Here is a 27746-nt window from a genome sequence, read left to right on the forward strand (position 1 = left end):
AGTCGGGTCCTCCCGCTGCCCTCCCAGAACTATGCATTGTACGAGCAAGGGGGCCTGCACGGGGCGCGGCTGGAGCCTTCTCATCTGCCATTGCTTCCTGACGCACCGGCAAGCGCTAATGCTTGTCCTTCTGCTGTAACGATATAAGTAGACATAGAACTGCCGGGGAGGGTGTCCATGGTTGAGACTGCATGTACCTCTGCACTTGGGATATGACATGCCCCTCTGATGTCCTGGGCCCTCGCCCTATGGTGTTTATGTCTAATGGCTGCCGGCCTATATGGTTGTAGGCAATACAGCTGTGTATTGCGCCAAGTGCGACCCTTCTAAAATTTAATAAAAAGTTGTTTGTAAAAAAAAAGTGTTCCATGCTTTGGCTAAAATGGAGGTCCTTCAATGTCCATCAGCGCTACAGATACCGCTACAGCCTGGGCCAGTCGTGTTCCGGTGCTGGACATCTACCAGGCAGCTTTAGAAACATTCACTGTGGATGTGTGAGTAAACTTCACTGATGGCGAAACAGTATTAAATAGTATTCCTTCTTAGGTTTCTTATTTCCTACAGAATACTCCCTTCCAGGTCCCGAGTGACTTACCCCTTCAGCTTGCCATAAAGCTGCATACCTTGTTATGAGACAGTGGCACACGTAGGCCTCATGTATTACATGGCTAAATGAGAGAGGGAGGCGCAAGGTCTCATTCCTTGTAAGAGGAGTCGCAGATGCAGTAGAACTGTGCATTAGTGAACAGGGTGGAAATTTTTGTGGAACACCTTCTAGGAGTTCAAAACGACCAGACAGGTGCACTCACTTGGGCATTTTTATAATTGTCTGGAGTAGGAGGTTCACCGGGATCAGCAGCAGTAGGCCTAATGAAAATTTGGTCATCCAAATGTAGACATACTTGCCACCCTGTAGAACAAGAAATGCCTGTAGTACATTAGCAGGTACTACCAGCAGGGGACCTAGGGCCTCAGCGTTTGTATGCATCTTCACTTACAGCTTTTCAAGTTCCCCTCCTTTCCAAAGTTCTGAGGAGGGCCATGGCAAACCACTGCCCACTGATACTGATTGCCACATCAAGGCCATACTAAGTCTGGTACAGCTGTTTGTTGAGACTGCCACAATATCCACGGATATAGTTAAAGAACCATTCCGAGTTTCTCTCACAAACAATGGACAGGTCCTCCAGTACAACCTGAACGCATCCAACCCGACAGGTTGGTTCAAGATTACTGTGAGTTCTTCCATCTAGACATTCGTGCAGACTGCAGGCAAATACAGGCACAAGCACAAGCTCCAGCTAGAACATGGACTTGCATTGCTAAGTGGAAGCACTTGTGTGTGCTAGAGGTCCCATCATGATGCAGTCCTACCATATACTGACATACTTACCTGCACCTTGCTGCATCTCGCCAGAACGTCTTAAATACTCCATCAGATTTCACTTGGCCTCAATATTGAGATTTAGGAGGACATGCAATCTTCATAATTATTCTACCAAAGAATCATGAAACTCTTCACATAGGGCCTTTATTTGGCTTTTTCACTGGGTATTACCCCTACAGTACCATGAGAGTTGAATACAGTATGTAGTCAGCTGATTCTGCCTCCCTTCGAAAGATCCTAAGGACACATCTAAAATTCCTGTCTTGGAAAACTGTTACTGCTAGCTTTCACTCCAGGAAGGAGAGTTCAAGCTGTCACCATAAAAGAACAATACCTTTGCTTTACAAAAGACTAAGGGTCTGAATTATATGTTGGCGGTAAGGATATTCTTCTGCAACGGAGTATTCATACTGCCAACATAAAGGTCCGCCCGCCCAATTTAAATATGGGCAGACCATAGGTTTGGCTACGGCGGTGACTACTCCTTCACTGCCATAGCCAATCCTTTCCAATGGGCCGACAGAATTAGGGCTGTCGGAGAAATGCCTATATGTCTGCCCACTTAATCAGGATGGCCGTACATATAGCCATTTCTTTTTTACTGTGTCACCGCCAGGCAAAGACTGGCGTTGAGGGACAGTAAAATGCTAATAATGCTCTCCCTGCCATGGTAGATGACTCTCTTGGTTAGGGGAGCATTGCATTTTTAATATTCATAAAGAAAATCCTGTTTGGGATTTCGTTTTTGAAAATCAAGAAAGAAAACTGGTTGGTGGAGCATTGCGCCAGCACTAAACAGCAAAATGCATTTGCAGGAACCGCCGTGACAGCGGTTCCTGTCAGTGTATAAGAAATGAGCATCTGCTTGGCAGGACGACGAACCATCAGTCAAATAATAAATCAGGCCTTATGCCACCTTGCACACCAACCCTTGGTTCATAACCAAGGTCCCCTCCGATTTTTACCTAAACTTACATGTCATTTTCAGCTGCTCTTTTCCAAACTTACCCATGTCAGCAGGAAGATTCTTACATTCATTGAATGTGTACAGATGAATCAGGTTCTATATGGAGAAGATTAAAGGCATTCATATTTCTGCCCATTATTTGCCTTGATTGACCCCCCACCTCCCCTCCCCAAGTAGGTGTTGCCTGCTAACTAATAAGGGCATTGACCATTGGCTGTCAGCCTGCATCACCTTCTATCACAGTAAAACTTAGAGCCCAACTCAAGGCAAAGTGAGAGCACATTTCACAAAAAACATGGCAACGATAGCTGCACGCCACGCAGAGCAGCTCTTCTGGGTATTTGCCATTCAGTTGCATGGAAAATCTGACACTCTTTCACCATGCACTATTGCTTGTGGTGTGGCAGTAATGGATCGAGCGGGCAACCTGCTTCGATGAAGATGAGTCTGCTTCTAGCTTTGTTCACATTCAATGTGCTACTTGCTCTTCTGATTTAAGAATGTGAATGTATTAAAGATCCAGTACTGGAGGAGAAATTAGTTACCTGTAACTCCAGGTCACCAACATTAGTTGCTCTCGTAGATTAACCTGCTACCCTCCTTCCTTCCCAGTAAGAAGCTCACTACCTTTTATGTGTGTCCTTCACACTTATGCTATTAAATCTGAGCTATAGTGGCCTCTAGGGGGAATGGAGAGCTCAGCTCTTTCGCCCTGTTGGCTAAAGGTTTGGGTTGTTTCAGATGAGGTGGATGTGACTACACTGTTTAATGCTGTTTAAAGTTACAGGGGATTCCCAGCCTGATGGTGGGGAATGATTCCAGCATGTGAATTTATTAAACATATCAGCGCTGAAGAACTGGGGTTATTGGTGGGAAACAAGTTTCTTCTCTGGAGCGAAGAGAGTCAGCTTATTCTTTACTCCTGTTTGCTTACGCAGGATAGACAACAGTGCATCTTGTGCAAGCTTGCTGTTACTTTATTTTCTACAAGGCAGAACTCCCAAGGTGGTCTATCCTTGTAATCTATCACAAGAAGGGGAGAGACCAGGAGTGCTTGTAGGTCCAGCATGCGTGCTCCAAGGTAAAGCCTAACAATTAAGGGTATGCAGTTCCTGGATACCCTTTGCACAAATTTAAAGAATAGACTGCCATTAACAAGACAATACAGATAAAGTTTCTTAAGTCCCATTAGAACCAAATGCTTGAGACCCCCCTCCCTCGCTTTCAAAAATCCAGTACTGCAGAACGGCAACAATTTGGGTCACATGCAGCGATATGTACTACTGTGTCAACTCTCACAGATGTCCGGTGATACACCGCTTATAGCTAATAAGTTGATAATAATGCTGATTGACCAAATTGGTAGACTTTGATGTGTTTGTTCTGGCTGCCTACAATCTCCGATGAGTTGGCTATTTCGCCATGTGAATCAGATGTTCATCTTTTCCTCTTGTCCCATGTCGGTTCAGTGTTCCATACTTCCTATCAGAAGCTTCTGCCTTTATCAGTGTTAAACAGGCTCATACATTTCAGAATGCCCCGTTCTTCCAGGTAATGTTTGTACCCTTTTAACTGAGAAGGTCAAGACTGCATATCTAACTTTCTTTGAAAAATCTTGATGGCATTTATGCAAATACTCGTTACACGTTTAATTTGTTCTTAGAAAGTGCAGGACATCTTCCTTCCCATTTGCACACATGAATCAGCTAAGCTGAGTTAAACTTTGTGTGACATAGAGATTCTTACGCAGACTAAACCCTTCATAGCACATCTACTGCATCCGCTTCTACGCCACTTTGATCTCCCCTTGTAGTACCATGAACAGCTGGTATGAGGAAAGATTCACTTTTCTTACCCTGCTAGAAATCAATCAGCTCAGATCATGGGTTCTGCAGATTGTTAAAAAAGGATATGCCCTGTCTTTCATTTTATCCCCTTCCCTTGTATTCTGTATACACAGATTTCCGGGCTCAGAAATGAGCAACGGTTGTTACTCCTGCTATTCACTGTCCCCCCAAGAAGGACAGCGGGCCTAGTTTGAATATGAATCTTTGGCCCTTGAAAGCCTTTCTACGGAAGGACAAATTCAAACTGTTCACTCGGGCCCAGGATCTTTCTGCCCTGAGCCTTAGGGAATGGCTGGTATGCTTGCAGTTGTAGGACATGTACTTTCATGTGCTTGCCCTGCAGTCCCACAGACACTAGCGTCGGTTCATGGTGGGGCATTTCCAATTTTCCTATTTAGCCTTTAGCTTCATTTTTTAGTATTTACAAAGGTGATGGCGGTGGTTGCAGCCGACCTTTTGTGGACGTGAATACTTGTATTCCCATACATTTATTCAACAACTGGCTGCTCAAGATGTGCTTGCTGCAGTTATTCGCAAGCCATTTCTCAATGATGATCAGCCTACTTTTATCAGTGGGGTTTTCCATCAGCAAACTGAAGTTCTATCTGACACCGACGGAGAAAATTCACTTCATACCAGCAATCCTGGCCATAGTGACATTCAAAGCCTTTCCACGCCCACAAGTCGCCTAGGGCATTCAGGAAATTATCCTAATGTTTCAGGCTCAATGCTACATACTGACATTGGTTGGTTCTGAGTCATCTTATATAGCTGGTGTTACATATCCTCCTGGTCCCTTGTACTCGCTGGCAATGCAACTTCCAATTCCAGTAGGCGTGACATAGGGACAGTCTGTCGGACAACATATGCATCTGGAAGGAAGCAGCCCCAGAATCTCTGTTAGTGGCAAGTGTGCACCAAGTTGTCATGAGGCAGACAATTCTCCATACCTCATCCTGAGATCACAGTAGTTGTGTTGGGACAATCACCTGGGAGAGGTGGAAATCATTGGCGCTTCTGCGTCGGTAGAATGTAGGCTGCAAATAAACCTCCTAGAGGTTCATCCTATCCGACTGCCCTGAATTCTTTTCTCCAATCCATAAAGGGAAGGTCTGTGCAGTTCAGAGAGGCAACATGACTGGCCTGCAATACTGTAACAAACAGGGTAGAGTGGAGTCTTGGATCGTATGCCAGGAAGCACTGCATTTGTGGAGATCGCTGGATCATCATGGTTTCTCCCTGGTAGCCAAGATAGCCAATCATCTGCCAGAGTCACTGATCACCAGGATGGACAAGCTCAGCAGACATCAGTTGGCAGAGCACAAATAGCATCTTCACCCCGGTGGCTTAAAGCCTCTTTGCCCAGTAGAGTGTACCACTATTTGCCACTGGCGAGAATGCAGGAGAATGGATTACTGCACATTGGAGTTCCCAACAAAAAGCGTCCCTAGGGGACTAATTCTGCCTGTGGTGGAGCACTGGGCTTCTGTATGCATTTCCACTGCTGCCTCTCCTACCCTCAGTTCTTTGGAAGATGTTACAAACTGGGCCCATGTTGTTTTGATTGCCCCAGATTAAGCAAGGAGAGCATGGTTCCTCAACGTGTTGATCCTGAGCATTTGACCCCCTTTCCTTCTGCCTCTCCATAAAGACTTCCTGTCTCAGCACCAGATAGGGTCCTGCATCTGAATCGACACCTACTTGCACAGAGATTGATTAGATAGAAGTGAGTGGTTTCAACTTGCCTGTGAAGTAGTGGATGTGATTCTTGTTCTAGGCACCCCTCAACTAAATTCATCTAGTTGAGGAATTGGGAGAGATTTGTGGCTTTGTGTAGGGACCATCAGCTTAAATCACCTGCAGGTCGAATTATCAGATGTTCTCTTGTCTGTTTTATCTTTAGCCCTCTCAGCCTTTTCGCATTTGTACTTTGACTAAATCCTCATGTTTCGAATATGGCCCTCTACAACAAATGCTTTCACAACGCATTACAACGCGGTCGTTACAACGACCGCGTTGTTTCTACACTCTCCATAACATCGCAAGTTGTTTCAACGACTTGCTGTAGGGGGTGCGCTGGACTTAGGAATAGTATAATTTACTATTCCAACTTGAGTGTGCGCAACAGTAGGGAAGGTGTTGTAATAGTAAATTATACTCTTCTTTAGGTTAGCGCGCCCCCTACAGCAAGTCGTTGAAACGACTTGCGTTGTAATGGAGCGCGTAGAAACAATGCGGTCGTTGTAACAACCGTGTTGTAATGGAAGCCCGTTGTGTAAACAGCTTTGTAAACGCTGTTTCCCCATGTTTCTGATGGGCACGGTGTTCTAGCCCATGCACACTTGTTCTTATGTCTCTGCATCATCACGACTATTTTCATGTCATTACTTTTGTGTGCTGTGTCCATAGACTGCAGGCACTGTCAGTGCATTGTCCATATATTAGTTTCTTTCCTGACAAATTGGAGCTGTGAACCCGGGCTTCCTTTCTGCCACAGGTCGTATTGCCCTTCCACATGGGTCAGTCCATGACCCTCTGTTCTTTTTCTGTCCACCACGTTATTCGAAAGAGGAGCAGAGACTCCTCCAGCTTCTCTGAGGGAGAGCCATTACTTTCTGTATAGAACACACACTGTGGAATACTGTGTAGATGACTAGCTATTAGTGGTCTCTGCCAAGTTCAGAAATTGACTGTGCCCAGGTGGATCTTCCTATGCATAAGTCATGCTATAGCCTGGTCAAGAAGGTACGCCCTGAGAGCCAATGGCCTCACAACACCCGAGACAAAGCTGCCTTGATGGTATTGGCACAGGGCATTCCTGTCGTAGATTGACCACTGTTAGGCTGCAACATGGACTTCTGATAGAGACTTCTAGCCACAGATTATTTACCTTAAAATATTCCCTAGACTTCAGACAGGATCCATAAGTTTTCAAGCAGCACCCCTACGCACCGGTAGGTGGCGTAGTCAGCATTAGAAATAACTAGCACAGTGCCTATATAGGTGCCACCCCGGTGTACTGATGTCAGTACTTTACTTTCCGCACCAGATAGCTACCCTAGAGCTACCCTCAGTTGCTGTTTTACAGTTTTTGTGTCAACTTTTTGTCAAACCTTTTTTGAGAGATTTCTTTCCTGATGTGACACGATATCCCCAAAGAAACCTACTGGTTCAAACCATGTAGTGTCTGTCTCAGTCAGAAGTTTGTGATAGACCCACATTTGATTTGTCTGTGATGCTAAGAAAGGGGCCACGTCTCCAAGACCTTGGAGGACTGCAGCGCCATTCACCGGAAGGTCCTGAGGTAGAGTTCACTCAAGCTCCTCGCTGCCCAGCATCGGACAACTGCGCACACTCAAGATCTTGGTTGCGAGGAAGTTCCTGGGAACGCTTGCTGAGCCCCACCCATTGGTCATCGTCTCATTCGAAGTCGTAGGGTAAGTCAGACCGTAAGAAGAAATCCAAGAAGCCAAAGAGATCTTCGACTTCGTCGCACCTGTCTAAGTCATCGGGCGAGGAGCAGGAGGGTTGGCACTCCAGGCCACGCACTCTGGTGGAGCTGGAGACAAGGTCTGCTGCACACTTTTCTGACTTTCCTGGAGCGAGAGCGACCCGCCCAGCTGAAAGAATTTTATGAAGCCAGGAACTTTATATTTGGACGGGCCGACCCAGCTGGAGTGCCCTTGGGCCTTGTGGGTTCAGGAGGGCTCCCACTGGATCCTCACTGGTGGGTTCTCCCTAAGCGCAGTCAGGCTCCATGGATCAGGTGTTTGATCTGGGGTAGAGTGGTTTGCGAGACCCGAGACATTCTTTGACACCTGCTCCGATACTGACGCTACCATGGCAACACCATCCCCATTGTCATTCCCAACTCCGACACCAAGCTGTATGGGCATAGAACGCAGTTCTGGCGCCAACCAGGACCATGCCCTCCAGGCCGGAGCCAGTGCCTTTTACATTTGGCAGGCCTGGAGAGTGAGATAAATGGTAGGGGTCCTAGGTCTCATAGACAATACTGAGGGCAACAGTAATAGTGGCTATGCCAAGTGTCTGCACATCCATCAGCAGTGTATAACTAGTTGTAAAAAGCGTATCAGTGTACAAATGTTACCTATACCAGTGCTAGTGATCAGTAAAGGAAAAAATTATAGGTGGTCCAACTGTGGTGCTCATGCAGTGCTGTATTGAGAGAGAGTTGTTCCTAACAGGAAAAGTCACTATAAAATTGCTTAATCATGTTATTTGTTCTTTATAGGTCGTCCATCACATCTTTAGGTAATCCTTTCCCTTTAGATTTTCTTCGTGGTAATTTTAGGTTAGTTAACCCACATACCACGGTGTGTAGATTTAAGATATATGATTTGGCCCTGAAGAATTGCCGCTTGATCAGACCGGCAGCAAGGCATGAAGCATGTTGACCACTTAAAGCAGAGCGCAACATCCTGAACATAGAGTCAGGTAGTCGCCACTCTGATAGTTTTAATCAGGTTGGAAGCCAGCCACAATAAAATTGCCAATTTGGACTTCCTTACCTGTTTTAAATCCAACACATTCACCACATTTGCACCTTTCTTTTAGGCCCCTTACACCGTCAGCACCTAACGGCAAGGAAAAAAGATCTCCGCCAAAGAGCCCCTCATTGGGTGCCAGTCAGGTATTGCAGCGCCAACCTGATGAGGAGCAAGCCCAATGATGAAGCATGACACCCAGCTGGCTGGGTGTGTGAGCACCCTAATTCCGAAAGGAGTGATTCCCCTTTCACTTCTTTCACTATAGGACTGCCTATTTACTCCTGGGGTTACACTCTCCCTCCCCTTTTCACATTGACCCGCTGAGGAACTGCGTACCCGTCTTGATACTGCTATTGTTTGGGCATGTATGCTGGACCTTAAAAAGCCCATAGTCCCCCTTTTTTGGATCGGCTCATGCAGTGCTAACACCCAGCCACCCAGGGAGTAGTTAACCCTAGTGTGTGAAACAGTCGGGGATACATTTGAGCACTAGTACCAGAGCACACACGTATGTCTCCAAAAATTCCTTGATCAGAAGACAAGTTGGTTAGTTTGATGATTCAGTGTAGTCTCTTCATTTATTATTTCATATAAGTCGTAGTGTGGACAATTTGATGTTAGAGGCAGTTGACACGCGTTTCGTCCACAGGACTTCTTCAAGGCTATTGTAGTTGCATGTTGTTCTTCCATTGTTTCCGATGTCCCAGACAAGAATACAGTCAAACAGGTAGAGGCGCGTACTTATAAGTGATTTCCAAATGTATAACCGGGGCTAATCATATACAGGCCAAAATATGGACCCAGCCAATCATAGCAATTATAGTAATTCTTCCATGCTACAAGAGAAAGCTACACATTATTTTGTTGTAGCTGGAACCTAAGTAAACCTAAGCATAACGCAGAAGCCATTCCCTTGAACTATCCGAACTTCGTTGTTTAGAAGTGTAGCAGGACCATGATACGTCAGTGCAATATCGTGTGTCTTGACCAGGATTCTCCAAGTCGGAGCCAGGGCCTTTTACATTTGACAGGCATGGAGAGCGAGATGAATGGGAGTGGTCTTAGGACCCCTAGACAATACTGAGGACAACTGGTATGAGTAACTGGGTGATGCCAGTGGATTAGATGCCGCACCAGACACTGGATTGGCTTCACCCCCTACCGTGGCTACGGAGGACGGTGCCTCTTTCGCTATTGTGGTGCGTTGGGTGACTGAAGCCTTGAAATGTCTTGACAACCTGGAGTCTTCCCCATCTGAACCCGTTCTCCCCTTTAATGAAGCCATTACCAATGTCCTACTCTGGGCCTAGACCAAGCCAATTGGCCGCCACCCTCATCCAGTTCCTGGGGATCCAAGCATTTTTACCCACCCCGGAGAGCTTGGTGGTTCAAGCCTCCACCTCTAGGGTCAACCCTGGTTCATTCACTACTAATCCACCGGATAGGGAATCCACAACCTTGGATAGAAGAGGATGTTTTCTTCTGCCGGCCTTGCACTGCGGTCATTTAATACCACATGTCTTGTGGGCCGACAATCCCATCCGATATTTTTTTTAAGAGTTGTATATAGCGCAAACTTGACCCAAATCAGGTATCAGAGAGCTTTACATAGCACCAGTTGCATTACATGAGGACACATTCATTTTTGTTAGGCACGGGGAGGTTAAGTGATTTGCCCAGAATCATAGGATGTTCAGCGTCATTGGCGAGACTCGAACCTAGCTCCCCAGGTTCGAGGTTGAACGCCCTAGCCGTTAGGTTAACTCCTCTCCCCAATGATATTCGTTTGTGCAGGTGCTCCCTATGGTCTTGGAGGAGGCCTGAGCCATAATCTCCTAAGCTATTGCTGACAGGAGTGATGCAGAAAAGTTCACCATACAATGTGGACTGGACACAACAGACTTGTTGGTTAGAGCAATGTCATAGTCGTTGGCCCTTCAGCACCACGCCTGGCTGAGAACCACTGGCATTTCAGGGGATGTCCAAGCCTCGTTATGGACATGCCCTTTGATGGCTCTCATATTTTTGCAGAGAAGGCGGAATCGTCACTAGAGTGCTAGGATAGCAGAGTACGGCCAGGTCCTTGGGCTTCTCCATAGACCTTTGCCAACCCCAATCAGCCTTCCGCCACTTTCTTGGTCACAGAAGGGGTTTCCAGCCACGTTCATACCCTCCCAGCACCACGGCCAACAGGTTTCCCAGCCTTTTCTTAGCTGAAGACGAGGGTCCCAGAAACCACGTGGGACAGGTAACCAGAGATCGGGCCATTTCAGCCTCCCGCAGCCTCCAACCCCCTTTAGTTTACCCTCCTACCATCATCTGCCTCCAGTGGGGGGCAAAGTAAATCATCACCTAAACCACATAAGGGCAGTAACATCAGACTGTTGGGTTTCACAGATTGTCCAATGTTGCTACTTCATCTCCTTTATAATCATCCCTGCCTGACATTTACGACAGGCAGATGGAGGTCCAGCTCTTGTTGATCCTTCAGGAAGTGCTGGTTCTCTTGGCCAAGGAACCATCAAGAGGGTGTGGGCATTAGAAGTAGGTCATGGTTGCTATTCCCACTAACCTCAGATGCCCAAAAAGGACAGAGGCCGTACTCCTATCCTAGACCTTTGTCCTCTCAATCTGTTCCTGAAGAAGGAGAAATTCTGAATGCTCACACTGGCTTAAGTACTGTCTGCACTATCTGTCCTGGACCCAGGAGACTGGATGGTTGCGTTGGATTTACAGGACACATATTTCCACATCCCCGTCCTGCCTGCCCTCAGACGTTACTTGCAGTTCACAGTGGGTCAAGAGCACTTTCAGGCTGCCGTGCACTCCTTCGGCCTTACCAGCACCCCTCGGGTGTTCACACAGATGATGGCAATGGTTCCAGTCTTCCCCTACCTTGACGATTGACAGTTGAAGGTGGGCTTTCCAAAAGCAGTCGTCTCCCACCTCAAGGGTCCAGTGAACCGCCTGCACTTGCTGGGGGTCACTATCAACGTACTGAGGTCACACATGATCTCCTCTCAGTAACTGTAGGGACAAATGCATCACTCATTGGCTAGGGTGGCCATCTAGTAGAGATGGATATCAGAGGACTTTGGTCTCTGGTAGAGTCTGGGCTGCACATCAACCTGTTGGAGCTTTGGGCTTCCACATGGCATTGAAAGCCTCTCTTTCTTCGATCAAGGGAAGTTTGTTGCAGGTGTTCACAAACAATACCACCGCCATGTGGTACTGCAACAAACAGGTCAGGGTGGGCCCTTTGTCAAGAGGCGCTGCTTCTCTTGACATGACTGAAACGCAAGGGCATTTCCCTGGTGGTTCAACACCTGGCGGGCTCTCTGAACGCCAGGGTGTATGAACTCAGCCGACAATGCATAGCAGATCACTAATGGAGTCTCCATCCAAAGGTGGTGCAAGGTCTCTTTCAACAGTAGGGAGAGCCTTGGCTAGATTTTTTCACCACCACCAAGAATGTCCAATGTCTGCAATTTTGCACGCTGACGTTTCCAAGGCAGCTACAGTTCGAAAATGCTTTTCGTCTCAATTGGAGCTTTGGCCTCCGGTACTCCTTCCCGTAAATACCACTCCTGCCAAGAACTCTCAAGAAGATCAGTAATGACTGGACTCAGGTCATTCTTGTGGCTCCAGATTAGGCACAGACTGGCACATGCATCAAGCCAAAAGCAGCTCGCAAAAATAGCAAAATAGCTATTTGCGAGCGCATGCAAGCGAATCCCCATGCATCAAGGAAAAAAAGGAAAATCGCAAAATTACCGACTCGCAAATACCGGGATCCCAGATATAGCGATTCGGAATCAGCGGCACCCAGATTAGCGGGAGCAAATAAGGAATCGCAGAATCTACCTGCAAATGGATGCATCAAAAATCGCTAATAGCGATTTTCTCAAAAATCGCTATTTAGCAAGAGCAGAATAAGGAGAAACATAAGCAGGTGGTAAATAATTTTTTCAAAAAATAATTGGAATACAATACATGGAGCTGGTGAGGGTCATTGCAACTAACCAATTAGTCCATAGAGGACGCTCACAAAGGCGACACTCTACTTGTGTGATAGGAGGATGAGGACCCATGCAGCAGGCCAGGGCAGGAGGAGAGTCCAGGAGATGGCCTTCTGTCTGCGCATCAGTCAGATGTGACACACCCAAGAGGACATATATGAGTAGTACTTGAGCAACGCTGCGATACAACTCAACCACATAGCCTAATTGGAAACAACAATGCTGCGCCAAACACAGAGGACCCATGAACACCATCCCCGTGTCCAGGTGCAATGTTGCTTGCACCTACTTGCATCCAAAGGTGTCCAGGGGGTAGTGGCAGTAGTGGGAGGGGTATCACTAGGCTCCCACTCACGTGTTCAGATGACCTCCTTGGCTGCCATGATGACTCAGACCCACGACCACAGCAGCCTCCCCAAAACCCAAATGGATTGGAATCCACCCAGACTCCATTCATATAGGATTGCACAGTTCCCTATTGCGATGTGAATGGCTGGATAGCACACACGACCCATATGTCCACCATCAGGCAATGAGGAGAGCTTCCGTAACCGGACTTGTTATCACTCCATCAACGTCCAACCAATGTGCAATGTGGATGACATCTTGTCGGACATCGCAGCGCAATCTCCTTGGAGCATCAATGATCCACACATCTTCCGATACATTGGCATTCACACATGCCTGCTCAGGGGGGGACATGGCGAGGGACACCTGCTAGGTCAGACAATATACCCATGCACACTAAAGCATACTGTAAAGGCAATGCTAACCTGACACATACACATTCCACACTACCCTGTAGGTGACAGTGCATGCGCGGTGACGTACTATTTCATGTCTCCATTGTTGAACCCAGGCGCCCAACTGTAGTTGCGGTACAACGCACCACCCACCAGGACAGGTAATGTGATTGAAAGGACATTTGGATAGGTCAAGAGTAGGCTCCACATCCTGCACTAACCTGGTGATGCGATGCTGGACCATCCGGTGACCTGCTGTCGGATAGTGGCAGCATGTGCACTGTAGCCCATCGTAGCTCCCAGGATACGCATACCCATAGATGACCACGGCACTGCGGACAATCAGCCCCCTGTACACCCACCACACCCGCATCCTGCAAGCTATGCGGAGGGGCAGTTGATACGTGCCCACATCACCCAACATATCCTCTAATGTACGTAATCATGAGACAGAAATGATCATCAATCACATGGCAAGTTTTACTGACACTTGCACATGGACTCTTGTGAGTCTAAACATACATGTAGCCGAAGGATACATTCCCGTCATGTACCGGGGCACTATGCAGATTGAGTTATTGTACTCCATTGGCAGTCCCTCTGTATGTCCTGACCATGGTTACGCCACCATGGGCAATTGTCCGGAGAGATGTGACTGCTCAGCGCTTCCTCCCACGCACACCGAGGCGCCTATCTCCTGCAACGCCATCCTCACCCATTGGTGGAATCGGAGGTGTTGAACGGCGTGCACTACACCTTCTGCCAGTGCTGACTGGCGCAGACATGCTGCTCACGCTGGATGCCCCCTCACTCCCCTCTTCTCCAGTGGCATTGCTGAGCCCAAACAAAAACAAAATAGGGAGTAGAGAGGTACCACTCGTCCGAGTGGTGGAGGTGGATACTTCCTCCCGGTCAGATGCTAATAAACATAGGGATCCACCCGTAGGTTGAGTATGTCAAAATACTCCCACAAGAGGATTATATGTATCCCACAGCCGTGGAGAATACAAATCAGTTGTTTAAATACCCCTCACACACCAAAAGGGCCCTTGGTGTCATGCTTCATCATAGGGGTCTTCCCGCCCCTCTACGGGACGGGGCGTGCTACGACCTACGTCTACGCGGGAGCACTGTTATAAATGAGACGACTATGTGTGATGCGAGGGTGTGAGAGGAAGGGTCAGGAGTGGATGGAAACGTGAATTAAAAGAATACCTGGCTCTTTGGTCTAAAGAAGTTTATTATACCGTTTGAGCTGGTATTAGTAAAATGGTGGGGGGAGGAGGAAGTATGCCTCAATGAGCTGTTCCTCCTGATGGTGCCGACATGTTTCGAAGCTTCCCCAAGCTTCTTCTTCAGGACCTTAAGGATCCCTTCCTAAAACTCACAGTGATGTGTTCAAATGAAAAGAGTGAATAAATCAATGTAGGAAGAAAATAACCTCCTATGGTTAATAATGCCTAGATAGGTCTTATATGGTCCATTAACTTGCTGTAAAGAGAAAATTGCCTCCCCGTACGGAGCCGACCGGGGTGGTTGATTTGGCGGGATATTATTCCAGGGATTCATAGCCGAGTGGGCAATCCCACCACCCGGTTTCGAGCTCATGAGGCAATTTTCTCTTTACAGCAAGTTAATGGACCATATAAGACCTATCTAGGCATTATTAACCATAGGAGGTTATTTTCTTCCTACATTGATTTATTCACTCTTTTCATTTGAACACATCACTGTGAGTTTTAGGAAGGGATCCTTAAGGTCCTGAAGAAGAAGCTTGGGGAAGCTTCGAAACATGTCGGTACCATCAGGAGCCACACCTCATTGAGGCATACTTCCTCCTCCTTTACTAATACCAGCTCAAACGGTATAATAAACTTCTTTAGACCAAAGAGCCAGGTATTCTTTTAATTCACGTTTCCATCCACTCCTGACCCTTCCTCTCACACCCTCGCATCACACATAGTCGTCTCATTTATAACAGTGCTCCCGCGTAGACGTAGGTCGTAGCACGCCCCGTCCCGTAGAGGGGTGGGAAGACCCCTATGATGAAGCATGACACCAAGGGCCCTTTTGGTGTGTGAGGGGTATTTAAACAACTGATTTGTATTCTCCACGGCTGTGGGATACATATAATCCTCTTGTGGGAGTCTCTTGACATACTCAACCAACGGGTGGATCCCTATGTTTATTAGCATTGCTGAGCCCACCTACACCAGCCTGGATCTGCTCTACAGCAGTTGTGACTTGGCCAAGGGCCCTGGCCACGTCCCCACAACAATGCCCTATGTCGATCTGCATTGCCACCGACCGACGTGACAGCAGTGCAGTGGCGTTGCTCAGTGGTTGGAGCGTGTCAATCCAGCCAGGCGCCCCATGAATTGGTGATGCCTCCTCCGGTCGGTATTCTGCCCCTCCTGCATCACACGCACGAACTCGAGCAATGTGGCATTGGTGTCCCTGTTGCCCTCCACAACTGCTTGAGTGAGGTCACTCATGCGCTCTGCCATGGTTGCAAGGTTCTTGTTCAATTTGCCCATTTGCATACTGATGGATCCCATGTGGCGTGCCTGCAGGCGCTGCACCCTTGTCATCTGCAGCTCCACGGGTCCCCAGACATTTGGAGTGGATGGCTCCTGCGCAGTTGTGTGGCCCCTTGCCCTGCGTCTGTGCATCGTCGGGACGGGTGTCTGCAGGGTGGTGGTGGTGGACCTCACTCGCGGCGGCCCTTCTGCAGTTGCCCTTTCAGGTTCAGGCGTGCTCTCCATTGGCTGCATGGGAGGGACTGTAGCCCTGCGTCGTGTGGGTGCATGGAATGTGCTGGGAGGTGTGTCTGGTCTTGCTCTGGCAGGCTCTGCGGTGGACTGGGCGCTCTCCCTGCATTCGCTCCCTTCACTGTCTCCTTCCTCTGCACCTGTGGTGTGAAACAGTGCAGGATTAACATTTCATTCGATAATGTTTATCTACATGGTGCTTATGTCTGCTCTTACGTTCTCACTCTCTGTATTCCCTGTCTGTGATGCATATTGGGCACAATGGTCACACTAACCGATATGGGACTCACTAATTGGTTCATGGGACTACAACTCCCAGGATGCATCAGTAACTGTATATGGACTGTGGACTGGGGTTGGTTACAGCTTCCCGCCTTCTTATTACTGTATGAGCGCTATTATAATGTACATTGATGGGTATATCATAGTGCCTCTTACCTTCAGTACTGCAGGCTGCGCCGGATGTATCCAACTGCGTGACCCCCGCAGCAGCTTCAGGCAGGATTGTGCCCTCCACCAGGTCCTCCAGGGCTGTGTTGTCCGGGACTGTCGATGGACCTCCTCCGGTGCTCCTAGCCTCCCTCAGCCTCTGGGCAATTCGCTCCTTGGCACGGCTGCGCAAATCGTACCAGCGTTTCTTTAGATCGTCAATACTGCGGTGTGTCACTCCCACAGCATTGACCCTTGACTTTATCTTGTTCCAGAGGCGTCTCTTCTCTGCCTCTGGGACTTTAAGGGAGAGCTTCCCGAAGAGCTTGTCATGGCTCTTCACCACATCCTCAATAAGGTACTCAAGTTCCCTCTCACTGAACTTCAGTTTTCGTTTTCTGGCACCTGCACCCTCCTCAGCTGCTGTATTTGCCATTTCCCTGGTTTGCAGTGGTCTGGATGCTCAATAGTCCTCTGCACAGCTCCTTACAGGCACTCAGCTTCCTGCTCTGGCTTCCTCTGAACACAGAATGCACCATGGGAAGAGTTACTTCCTGGTTCTGATGTCATCAGGCTGTTCCCAATGCGACTCTCGCAATTAGCGATCTCTCAATTTGCGATCTCGCTAATAGCCATCTCGCTAATAGCGATCTTGCTATTTGCGAGATCGCTAATTGAGTGTTTTCAGCTAATAGCGAGTTTTGGGTGCTTTTTCGCTAACGCGGTTAGCGATATTTACCGAATCGGTATTTTTCCACAATCTGCATCATGCATAGGGAATAGCGAGTCTTTATTTGCGATTCCTTATTTTTCGCAAATACCGACTCGCTATTTCTTTGCTTGATGCATGTGTACCAGAGATTCTGGTATCCCGGCCTGTTAAGCATAAGCATCGGTCCCCTGGTCAGACTGGCTCTTTAAGAGGATATTTTGTTGTAGCAACAGGGGAGGGCGCTGCACATTAACCTGCGCAACCTTCCACTATTGTGCATAGAGATTGAGCGGCAACAGTTGACAGCTTTCGACGTTACTTCTGATGATTGCGATGCTGTTCTGGTAGCCATGTGTCTGTCCACCAAGTCGGTACTGCTTTTCTAGTGGCCGTTAGATCGCCCTGGAGGGTCAGCGAATTACAGGTTTTCTGTACACTCTTCCTACACCACCTTTTATCTGGACAAGCTGGTACTCTGGATGCGTGCTTCCATCCTCCCAAAGGTTGTGACTCTTTTCCATGTAGGCCAGAACGTCAAACTGCTTACTTTCTTTGCCTCACCCTTCAAAAGAGGAGAGACTCTATCATCTGAACCCAAAAAGAACACTGTCATTCTATCTTGATTGCACAAAAGAATTCCTGGTGGAGGATCAACTCTTAGTGAGGTACGTAGGAGCCAAGAAAGGGAAGGCTGTGCAGAAACAGACCATCTCAAGATGGATAGTAATCTGTATAAAGATCTTCTATGCATTCGCCAAGAAGCAACCCTCTGAGGGCTTGTTTGCTCATTCCACCAGGGCCAAGGATGCAACCACTGTGTTAGCCTGTCCTGGACATCTGTCAGGCTGCAACTTGGGCATCTCTTCACACCTTTACCAACCACTACTGCCTGGACAGTCAGGTCTGTCATGACGGGTGCTTCGCCTGTTCGGCCCTGCAGGACTTCCTGGTTTGAATCAGCTTCCCAGACTCACCTCCTGGAAGGCATTGCTTGGGCATCAATTCTACGGTAAGGAATCTGCACTAGAGGTCAAAATCAATATATCAATCACGGATTTATAAAGTGCAGCAAATCAGCCGTGAGGGTCTCAAGGTGTCCTGTTCATTCGAATAGCCAAGTCTTGAGTCCTTTCCTGATTAGCTGGAGCAATGAGGAGGTCCTGAAAATTGCAGTGGTGTCTGACAAACTGCGATTGGGTCAGTGGCAGACCTCTCTTCTTTCCCCTACCAGAACTAACTAGTGACAAATACATCACTGGGGTGGCCATCCAATAGAGATGGAGATCAGAGGACTGTGGTCTCTGGCCGAGTCCGGGCTGCACATCAACCTATTGGAGCTTTGGGCTTCCACGTAGCATTGAAATCCTCTCTTTCTTCGATCAAGGGAAGTTTGGTGCAGGTGTTCACAAACAATACCACCGCCATGTGGAACTGCAACAAACAGGTCAGGGTGGGCTCTTTGTCAAGAGGCGCTGCGTCTCTAGCCATGACTGAAACGCAAGGGCATTTCCCTGGTGGTTCAACACCTGGCGGGTTCTCTGAACACCAGGGTGTATGAACTCTGCCAACAATGCATAGCAGATCACTAATGGAGTCTCCATCCAAAGTTGGTGCAAGGTCTCTTTCAACAGTAGGGAGAGCCTTGGCTAGATTTTTTCACCACCGCCAAGAATGTCCAATGTCTGCAATTTTGCACGCTGATGTTTCCAAGGCAGCAACAGTTCGAAAATGTTCTTCGTCTCGATTGGAGCTTTGGCCTCCGGTACTCCTTCCCGCAAATACAACTCCTGCCAAGAACTCTCAAGAAGCTCAGTAATGACTGGACCCAGGTCATTCTTGTGGCTCCAGATTAGGCACAGAGATTTTGGTATCCCGGCCTGTTAAGCATAAGCATCGGTCTCCTGATCAGACTGGCTCCTTAAGATGATATTCTGTTGTAGCAACAGGAGAGGGCGCTGCACATTAACCTGCGCAACCTTCAGCTTTATGCATAGAGATTGAGCGGCATTCGAATAGCCAGGTCTTGAGTCCTTTCCAGATTCGCTGGAGCGATGAGGAGGTCCTGAGGTGCAGGGGAAGGTTGTTCCAAGCTTTGGCTGCCAGGTGTGAGAAGGAGCGTCCTCCGCTGTAGCCTCAGCATATCTGGGGAGTGTCTACGAAGAAGAGGGAGGTGGATCGTAGGTGTCTGGTCGGTTGGTGGAAGGCCATGCCTTTGTTGATGTATGCTGTCCCATGGTTGTGCTGGACTTTGTATGCATGGGTTAGCATCTTGAACTGGATTCTATTTTGGATCTGGAGCCAGTGTAGCTTCTTGAGGTGGGGTGTAATGTGGGTCCGTCTTGGGAGATCAAGGATGAGTCTTACCGGTGAGTTTTGTATTGTCTGTAGTCTATTTAGGAGGGGGACTCCTACGTAGAGTGTGTTCCCATAGTCCTGTATCAAATAAACAAGTTACTTACCTTCAGTAATGCCTTATTTGGTGGATACTCTACCCAACAACAGATTACTCAGTATCCATCTTCCTCCCCATTCTGTGGAGTAGACTCCTGTATCAGTAACAAATGTCTCAAATGAGGTTCGGCACACTGTTGCTTCTAGTTTGTCATGATTGATCCACGTCTGAGGGCACAGAAGAGGGAAAGACAAAAATGTCGTCAGTGTGGGACTCTGCGCCATGCCTTCCGGTGCGACGCCAGACATATCATGAAGTCCAACAGTGCCACTTCCATAGCACTGGAGCAATGGCTCCTGGTGTTATTCTAAAGGTGAGGGATCTGCAGCTGGATAGTGTATCTACCAGAAAGAGTGTTACTGAATGTAAGTAGCTTGTTCATCTACAACATTCAGTCCTTTAATTCACAGTGACTATATCACTACATTCTTTTGTCAAACAATGGCATGGTTTTGCAAATCTGACCTAAAATAAACCGTTCTTACTTACAATTACATTTTCAACATTTGTTTTGGGGATACTTTTAACCCCTCCCATGCCCATGACGAGCTGGACTCGCCATGGAGCACAGTCGCGCTGTGCCCATGACGAGTCCAGCTCATCATGAGGCCTTCCCCGAGGAATCCCTTTTACTCAAAATAGCCTCGGGAGCTGGGGAAGAGCTTCCCCAGCTCCCGAGGCCCACCCCCCCTGCTTTCAGGGTAATGACGATCGGCGCGCACGTCGCGCCGACGTCATTACACTGAAAATGAAACTGAAATGAGCCAAGAGGCTCATTTCAGTTTCACTTTGTACGTGCTCAGAGGGCTATCTCAGCCCCCTGAGCACGTAGAAAGACGGGAGAGGTATCGTTGGAAAGGGGAGAATCTCCCCTTTCCAATGGTACCCAGTGGATCCCTGCTTGGGGATCGCCACAGGAGGGCGATCCCCAAGCAGGGATCCACCCACTAGACACCAAGGAGGGGGGAGCTGCCCCTTGGGCAAGGGCCTTTACTCCCCCAAATTATTTTGCCATAATTTAGTCTTTTTGCCCCCCCCCGGGGGGCAGTAGCCCACTAGACACCAGGGAAATTTTTTTTCTTTTAAAAAAGGGGTGGGGGCTGCCCAAAACGGGCAGGCCCATGCCCCCACCCCATCCCCCAATTATCACAGTTTTTCTGCCCCTTCGGGGGGGCAGAAAGCCCACTATACACCAGGGATGTGTTTTCATTTTTTTTAGGGTGGGGGCTGCCCAAAACAGGCATGCAAATGCCCCCACCCACCCGCCACCATTACAGCCTTTCTGCCCCCCCCCACCCCCCCCGGGGGGGACAAAAAGACCACTAGACACCAGGGAATTAAAAAAAATATATAAATAGGGGTGGGGGCTGCCCAAAACGGGCAGGCCCATGCCCCTACCCCACCCCCCAATTATTACAGTCTTTCTGCCCCCCCGGGGGGCAGATGGGGCATTGGCCCCTAATCTGCCCCTTCGGGGGGGACAGAAAGCCCACTAAACACCAGGGATTTTTTTTGCGCAATTGTTTGTAGGGTGTGGGCGGCCTGAAACAGGCACCCCAATGCCCCCACCCTCCCCCCCCCACAAAAATGGCAGTCTTTCTGCCCCCCAGGAGGCAGATGGGAGCTGTAGCCCCCAATCTGGACCCCCCTCGGGTGCAGAATGCCCACTAGAAACCATGGATTTTTTTGTTTTATTAGGGTAGGGGTAGGGGCTCCCCAAAATGGGCATGACAATACCCCACCCCACCCCCAGAGAAATTCCAGTCTTTCTGCCCCCCCCCCGGGAGGGCAGATGGTGGCAGTGGCCCCTGATCTGCCCCTTGGGGGGGCAGAAACCCCACTAGGTGCCAGCGAGTACGCAGGCTTTTTTTATGCGTGGGGGTGGGGGCTGCCCAAAATGGTCATACCAATGCCCCCACCCCCACAAAAAATAGCCACAGTCTTTCTGCCCCTTTAGGGGCATATCAGGATGAAACCCCCTTCCCCGATTTCCCCCCCAGGGTGGCAGAAAGCCCACTGGGCTCCGAATCTTTTTTAGCAATGTGCATACCTGTGGATTTTGGGCCCTAGCGCAGTTGGCACGTAGGCAAACCTGTACATTTTTTAAATCTAGACACCGAGGGTAATCCTGGATGGGGTGACTTCACTGGCTCTCACCAGGTTCTGTTACCCAGAATCCATTGCAAACCTAAAAATGTGTCTAAAATAACACATTTTCCTCACATTTCTGTGGTGGAAAGTTCTGGAATCTGCGTAGGTCCACAAAATTCCACCCACCCTGCATTCCCCAAAGTCTTCAGAGAAAAATGGTACCTCACTTGCGTGGATAGGCCTAGTGCCCGCATCAGGCAAGGGCCCAAAACTGATTGAGGAGACATCAAAATTACCTATCACAAAACAACCTGGTTTTGCAAAGGGGGTCCCATGAGTATTTGGCCCCGGGCTTGGTGGCCATCTAGGGAAACCTACCAAATCCACACATTTCTGAAAACTAGACACCCGGGGGATTCCAGAGAGGTATGGATTGCGTGGATGCCCCAACGTTTCCTTACCCAGAATGCCCTACAAACCTCACATTTAGCTGAAAAAATCACCTTTTTCACACATTTTCGTGTGGGAAAGTTGTGGCATCACCAGGCTGACACAATTTTCCTACCACCCAGCGTTCCCCCGGGTCTCCCGATAAAAACGGTGCCTCACTCGTGTGGGAGGCCCAAGTACCCGCGACAGGCACGGGCCCAAAACGTATTGAGGCGACATGAAAATTGCCTACCTCAAAACGACCTAGTTTTGCAAGGGGGGGTCACCTGGGTTTTTGGCTCGGTGCTCGGCGGCCACCTAGGGGAACCTACCAAACCCACACATTTCTGAAAACTAGACACCCGGGGGATTCCAGGGAGGTATGGCTTGCGTGGATCCCCCAACGTTTTCTTACCCAGAATGCCCTGCAAACCTCAAACAAATTTAGCTGAAAAAAATCACCTTTTTCACACATTTTTGTGTGGGAAAGTTGTGGCATCACCGGGCTGACGCAAATTTCCTACCACCCAGAGTTCCCCCGGTTCTCCCGATAAAAACGGTGCCTCACTCGTGTGGGAGGCCCAAGTACCAATGCAGAGACACTCCCCCGCTCATTGTACCTCTTCATTGTTTTCTTTAATGTACAACCTTCAAACATTTACTGGTATTGTGATGAACCCATGAATTAGCCATGTGATACGCAGTTTTTGATATGGAGTAAGTAGGGATAACTCTTATTCCTATACAGAAACTAAGCTATTTGGGCTCGAAAAATTCACTCGACCGCTCGCATTTGCGAGTCAGATTAATTCAGGACGAGCTATTTTAGGTCCTACTCGCCCTTACTGGCGAGTAGGAATATAAACTGACACTTGACCTCTGCCTCTGAAAACAGGGGAAATGTGACAAGATAGCAAGATTTAAAGGCATCTTTATTGCTCACAAAGTAAATGAGCAATAAAAATGCTTTTAAATCTTGTTAACATGTCACATTTGCTCACCATTAGAGGTCAAGTGCATTTAAGTTTGGTCCAGGAGATTTTGTAGGTTACTAGACCTGCAGGTCTAGTGCATTTTCGATGATTTTTCGTGCCTGTATAGATTAGTCTTGGTTACTCAGTACTTTCTGATGTACGTCCGTACCATAAGCTTCAAATATTTTATAGAGTTGATGATATGGCCTCAGGGCACTCAGTGTGATTTCAGTGTGGGTTCTCCCATTCAAGTACTAACCAGGTCCAAATCAGCGAGCTTCCAAGATCAGACAAAATTGTTCACATTCAGGGTGGTATGACTGGAGGCATCCACATTCTAACCAATGCAAAGTTCTTCTCCCTTTGAAGACATTAGTGTTGCTAGCAGTAACTTCAAATCGTAGCATCAGGGAACTTAAGCTCACTTAGTTTATCCACCTTTCACATATTTATATCAGCATAAGTTGGTCATTCGTACCTACCCATCCTTCCTACCCAAAGTGGTGTCTATCTTTCTTGTGGGCCTGCATGTTTCTCTTCCATCCTTCTTTCCTCCTTCTCATCTCACTAAAGAAGAGGAGTGGTTATATAGGCTGGATCCCATATGTGATGTGTACTGTTATATCAATTGCACTCATTTGATAGAGTGGTTGATCAGCTATATGTAGACTTCGCAGCAGTAATAAAGGACTAGTAGATGACCAAGCACACCAGTTCTCATTTGGTCAGCATCTGGGTCAAGGTCTGGTATGACGTACCCAAAAAAGATTCTGCAGAGGTCATTCGTTACCACACCACTAGGGCCACAGCTGCTTCCACAGGACTCCAAATCCGGTGGCTGACATCTTGTTTTGTCATTTGGGCGTTCCTGCATACTTTTGACAAGCATTACTTTCTCACAGCTCAGACACACAGTGATGAGTTCTTCTTTGGGACTCATTCATAAGGAGGGGAATCTGTGGAAAGATGTATGAGAAGAAAAAGTAACTTACCAACAAATATTTCTAGTGTTTCTGGTGTATACGTAATCTTCCCACAGATTCCTCAGTGCCCTCCTCTCCCCTCGCCAATACTTTACTTCTATGCATAAGATACCCAGATTTGTAAACATTTTATATTTTTTGCTGCTATCGATGCTATCTTGGTTTTTACTGGATGCTTCCGTGGGGCTCGGAAAAAGTACCAGAAACTAATGCCAGCACGCTAGTTGGTGCCTAAGACCCTTCCTTTTCTGCTCATGTGATGAGCTGAGTTGTTACTGAAGCCGCCTGGCAACACTCAAAAGCTATTGCTGGGGGGGAGGAGGTGAGGTTTTTCAGATAAGTCTGGCGCCTGGAGGGATATTCTGGAGGTGTTAAGTCTGGAGGGAGATAGTTTATCCACTAGAAATATTGCAATCAAAGCTCATTAACTTTTTGCACACACTTATACACTTTACTTTCCTACCACCTTTTCTGGCAGTTGTATTGTTTTATCATCTTATTTCCTGCACACCAGAGGCTGTGCAGGTAATTCTCAGAAACAAACATCAGATAACTTACAGCATGATGCCTTGCCAACTGAATCATCTTCACTTTTTAAAGTAAATTTACTGTACATGAATTTAGAAACAGGGTGGTAGATTTTGGTTTCATGAACTAAATAACCATTTAGGAAATGCCGGTGGCAAAAGACAAGGATTGGTTTCCGGCAGTTAAGTGTTATCAAAGAGAACTCTGGTATATTCCCTGTAACAGATCAATTGGTATTGTATTTTTCAGCTTCTGAAAAGGATGACAGTTCAGAAGATATTTCCATGCCCAGCAGCCCACTTACAGAAGCTATTCAGCACAGTTCTGTCAGCACTTCAAATGGAGTCAGTTCGACTTTAATGGCAGAAGCAGTAGCGACGTCAGTTCTCACTCAGCTGGCAGACCAGAGCACAGAACCAGTCCTTTCGCAGATCACAATGGGTTCCCCATCTTCCCAGTCACAGTCTTCTGGGAGTTGATTAGAACATACAAATTTCATCAGTTCTTAGGAATGGACTTACTAACAGAGAATTGAGAAAAGACAAGTCTCCGCCAAGAAAGAGTCATTGTTAAAAGTAGATTTTGTTGAAGAAAGCAGCACTAAATTTACATTTCAATATTTAACATTACGAAGGTAGGAAAAGAGTAACTTTTCTTCGTCGGCCTGAAAAGACTTATTCATCAGATCTTAAACAAATGATTTGCTAGTTATGTTCTGTAAATTTTGTGTATACTGTGGATTATTTCCTTTGTAATTAGTTATTATTGTTTTAAAGGAAAACAGGAGTTGAATTTTTAATTCTCTGCTTGATTGTTTTTGTGACATTTATACCAAAGGTCTGCATGGTTTCTTTTGACACTTTACAAGGTCATGAAGCACTAAGCAAGACAAAATGGCGGTAACAGTCAATTTGCTTTTAATCGTTTTGCCTTTTATTACTTTGCACATTATGAAAGGAAAATATTGGAAGAGTATGTTTGATTTGTGTTGTCTGATGTTCTTTTTACTTGCTACCTTTTTTAATGTAATTTTGCATTTGGTATACAGATATACCATTTGGACTGACATGTTTCACACGTTTGTTGTATTTCACATGCATCCAAACTACATTTTAAGCTGGATTTAATGTAGACACGATTTATATTTTTTAAAAATGGGGGCCATTGTCAAAAATGGAAGATTATTCTGAAGGTGACATGAATTATGTTAGACTAATACAAAGTTAGTAATCAGATATTGTACACTGCAGGGCTAATATGAAATGTAGAGTAGCTTGTCAGCGTTACTGTACTTGATGTTTTTTACCGTCTTGCTCACAGGTGATAGTGTTTACTAAAATGAAACGTCCTTCTGCTGAAAGAAGCAGAAACACTTCTGGCAACTCAAAAAACCTTACTTTTGTCAGTGTCTTGTATTTGCAAGCTATCTTGTACTTAATTCTCGTGTAAGCACTGTCATCTTTTAGTAGCAGAATTTTGATACCTTTCTTGTGCAGGAAAATGCACTAACTTGGAAGCAATGTAATAATAATAATGTGTGTGTGTGTGTACGCGTGAATGGTTGTGTAGATTATGCCAGTACCCAATGCTTGAATGTTTAAAGATGCCTTCAATGTGATGCTGGCTCATAGTTGATTGCAACTTAAGATGTTATTTACTGTGCATACCTTGATGACTAACATTCCATGATGTAGTTGGGTTGAGATAAAAATGATTGTAGGTACACTTTCTCAATATCCAATCATTTGTATGATATTGAGTCCACAAAATGTGCCATTATCTATTCTGGTTCTGCACTCGTGTTCAAAATGCAATATTTGAAATAGATGAGTTGTAAACTACGCTGGATTTGTCTTTCTAGTGTGTACAATAGCAAGATAGCAGGATCAATAGCAACCTTTAGCTTCCAGGTGGCTTTGACTGTGTAAATATCAAGCTGTAGACCACTTGAGTACAACATCAATAGGTTTTCACAGGTTGTGTTACTTTCTGTGATATTATTTATTTACCAACATCTTAGTGCCATCGCTTTCGTATGGGGACAAGATTCAATGTGAAAGATCCTTTATTCTTAGCATTGGTCAAAGAAGCATAACGTATTGTACATACAAAACCTCCCTGTGAACAAAGAGGTTTATAATATTTGCAAGTCGATTACAAATTGTGTTAATGTTCGGGCGCAAACAAAATGGGGTTTCAACTGAGTTACTTTCTGCTCTGATTTACAGATTTATTTCCATACAAATTGTTTTCTTTCATTTTTGGAGCTAATGCCTATTAAGGTAAGCGACCAACAATAACAGTGTACTGCAAATTGTCTAGCATACCAATTCCCAGAAAGGTAGAAACAATTAATTCAGTGGAGAACGTTGTAAATGTATTTTCATTGTAATCTTATGGTTTTGTTAAACCTAGATGGATAAATTATTCATTGTCAAAACAGTATATAAGAAATGTTTCTGTGAACCTTATTTATATAATTAAAGTTCAGACTTGTGTCTGGAAAAATGGAAAGCTATTGCACCTGTAAAAACAATGATATATTCTAAGTGTAAGAAAAATGAAAGCAATTAAAGCACTTCATCATGAGGGTAGAACACATTCGTGATAGTTTCACCTGTGTTCAGCCAAGAAAGCAAACGGGTTGTTAAATGGCCATGATTTACATTTTATTACATCTGTCATGCAACGTGCTTTGGAATTTGAATCTCTGCATTTGTCATTTCACAAACTGTACAGTTTCATTTATTGTGCAGTTTGCATGAGAAAATTGTTTACGAGAATAAAATCTCTTTAAATTGTTTCTAGTATATTGAAACCGATATTTTCCTGTCTGGCAAAAGCAATTGCGCCGTCCTGAGAACCGTGTTTCTTCTTTTAATCATTTAATTGAAAACATGTGT

General features: G+C 46.6%; 1 protein-coding gene across 2 annotated transcripts in view; it reads left to right on the forward strand.

The window, feature by feature from the left end:
• Window positions 1–27746, forward strand: part of ATF2 (activating transcription factor 2) — a 443302-nt gene that overhangs the window by 361620 nt on the left and 53936 nt on the right. Inside the window, exon 13 of one of the 2 annotated variants that reach the window (XM_085645248.1) lies at window positions 25093–27646. The exons of the other annotated variant lie outside the window; for it this stretch is intronic. Coding sequence (XP_085501374.1) covers window positions 25093–25322 — 230 coding nt within the window. The 3' untranslated portion in view covers window positions 25323–27646. Of the gene's footprint in view, window positions 1–25092; window positions 27647–27746 lie in introns of those variants that run through there. 2 annotated transcript variants of the gene reach the window in all.

This window comes from Triturus cristatus, chromosome 3_1 (genome assembly GCF_964204655.1).
Source record: "Triturus cristatus chromosome 3_1, aTriCri1.1, whole genome shotgun sequence".
Classification (NCBI taxonomy): Eukaryota; Metazoa; Chordata; class Amphibia; order Caudata; family Salamandridae; genus Triturus; species Triturus cristatus.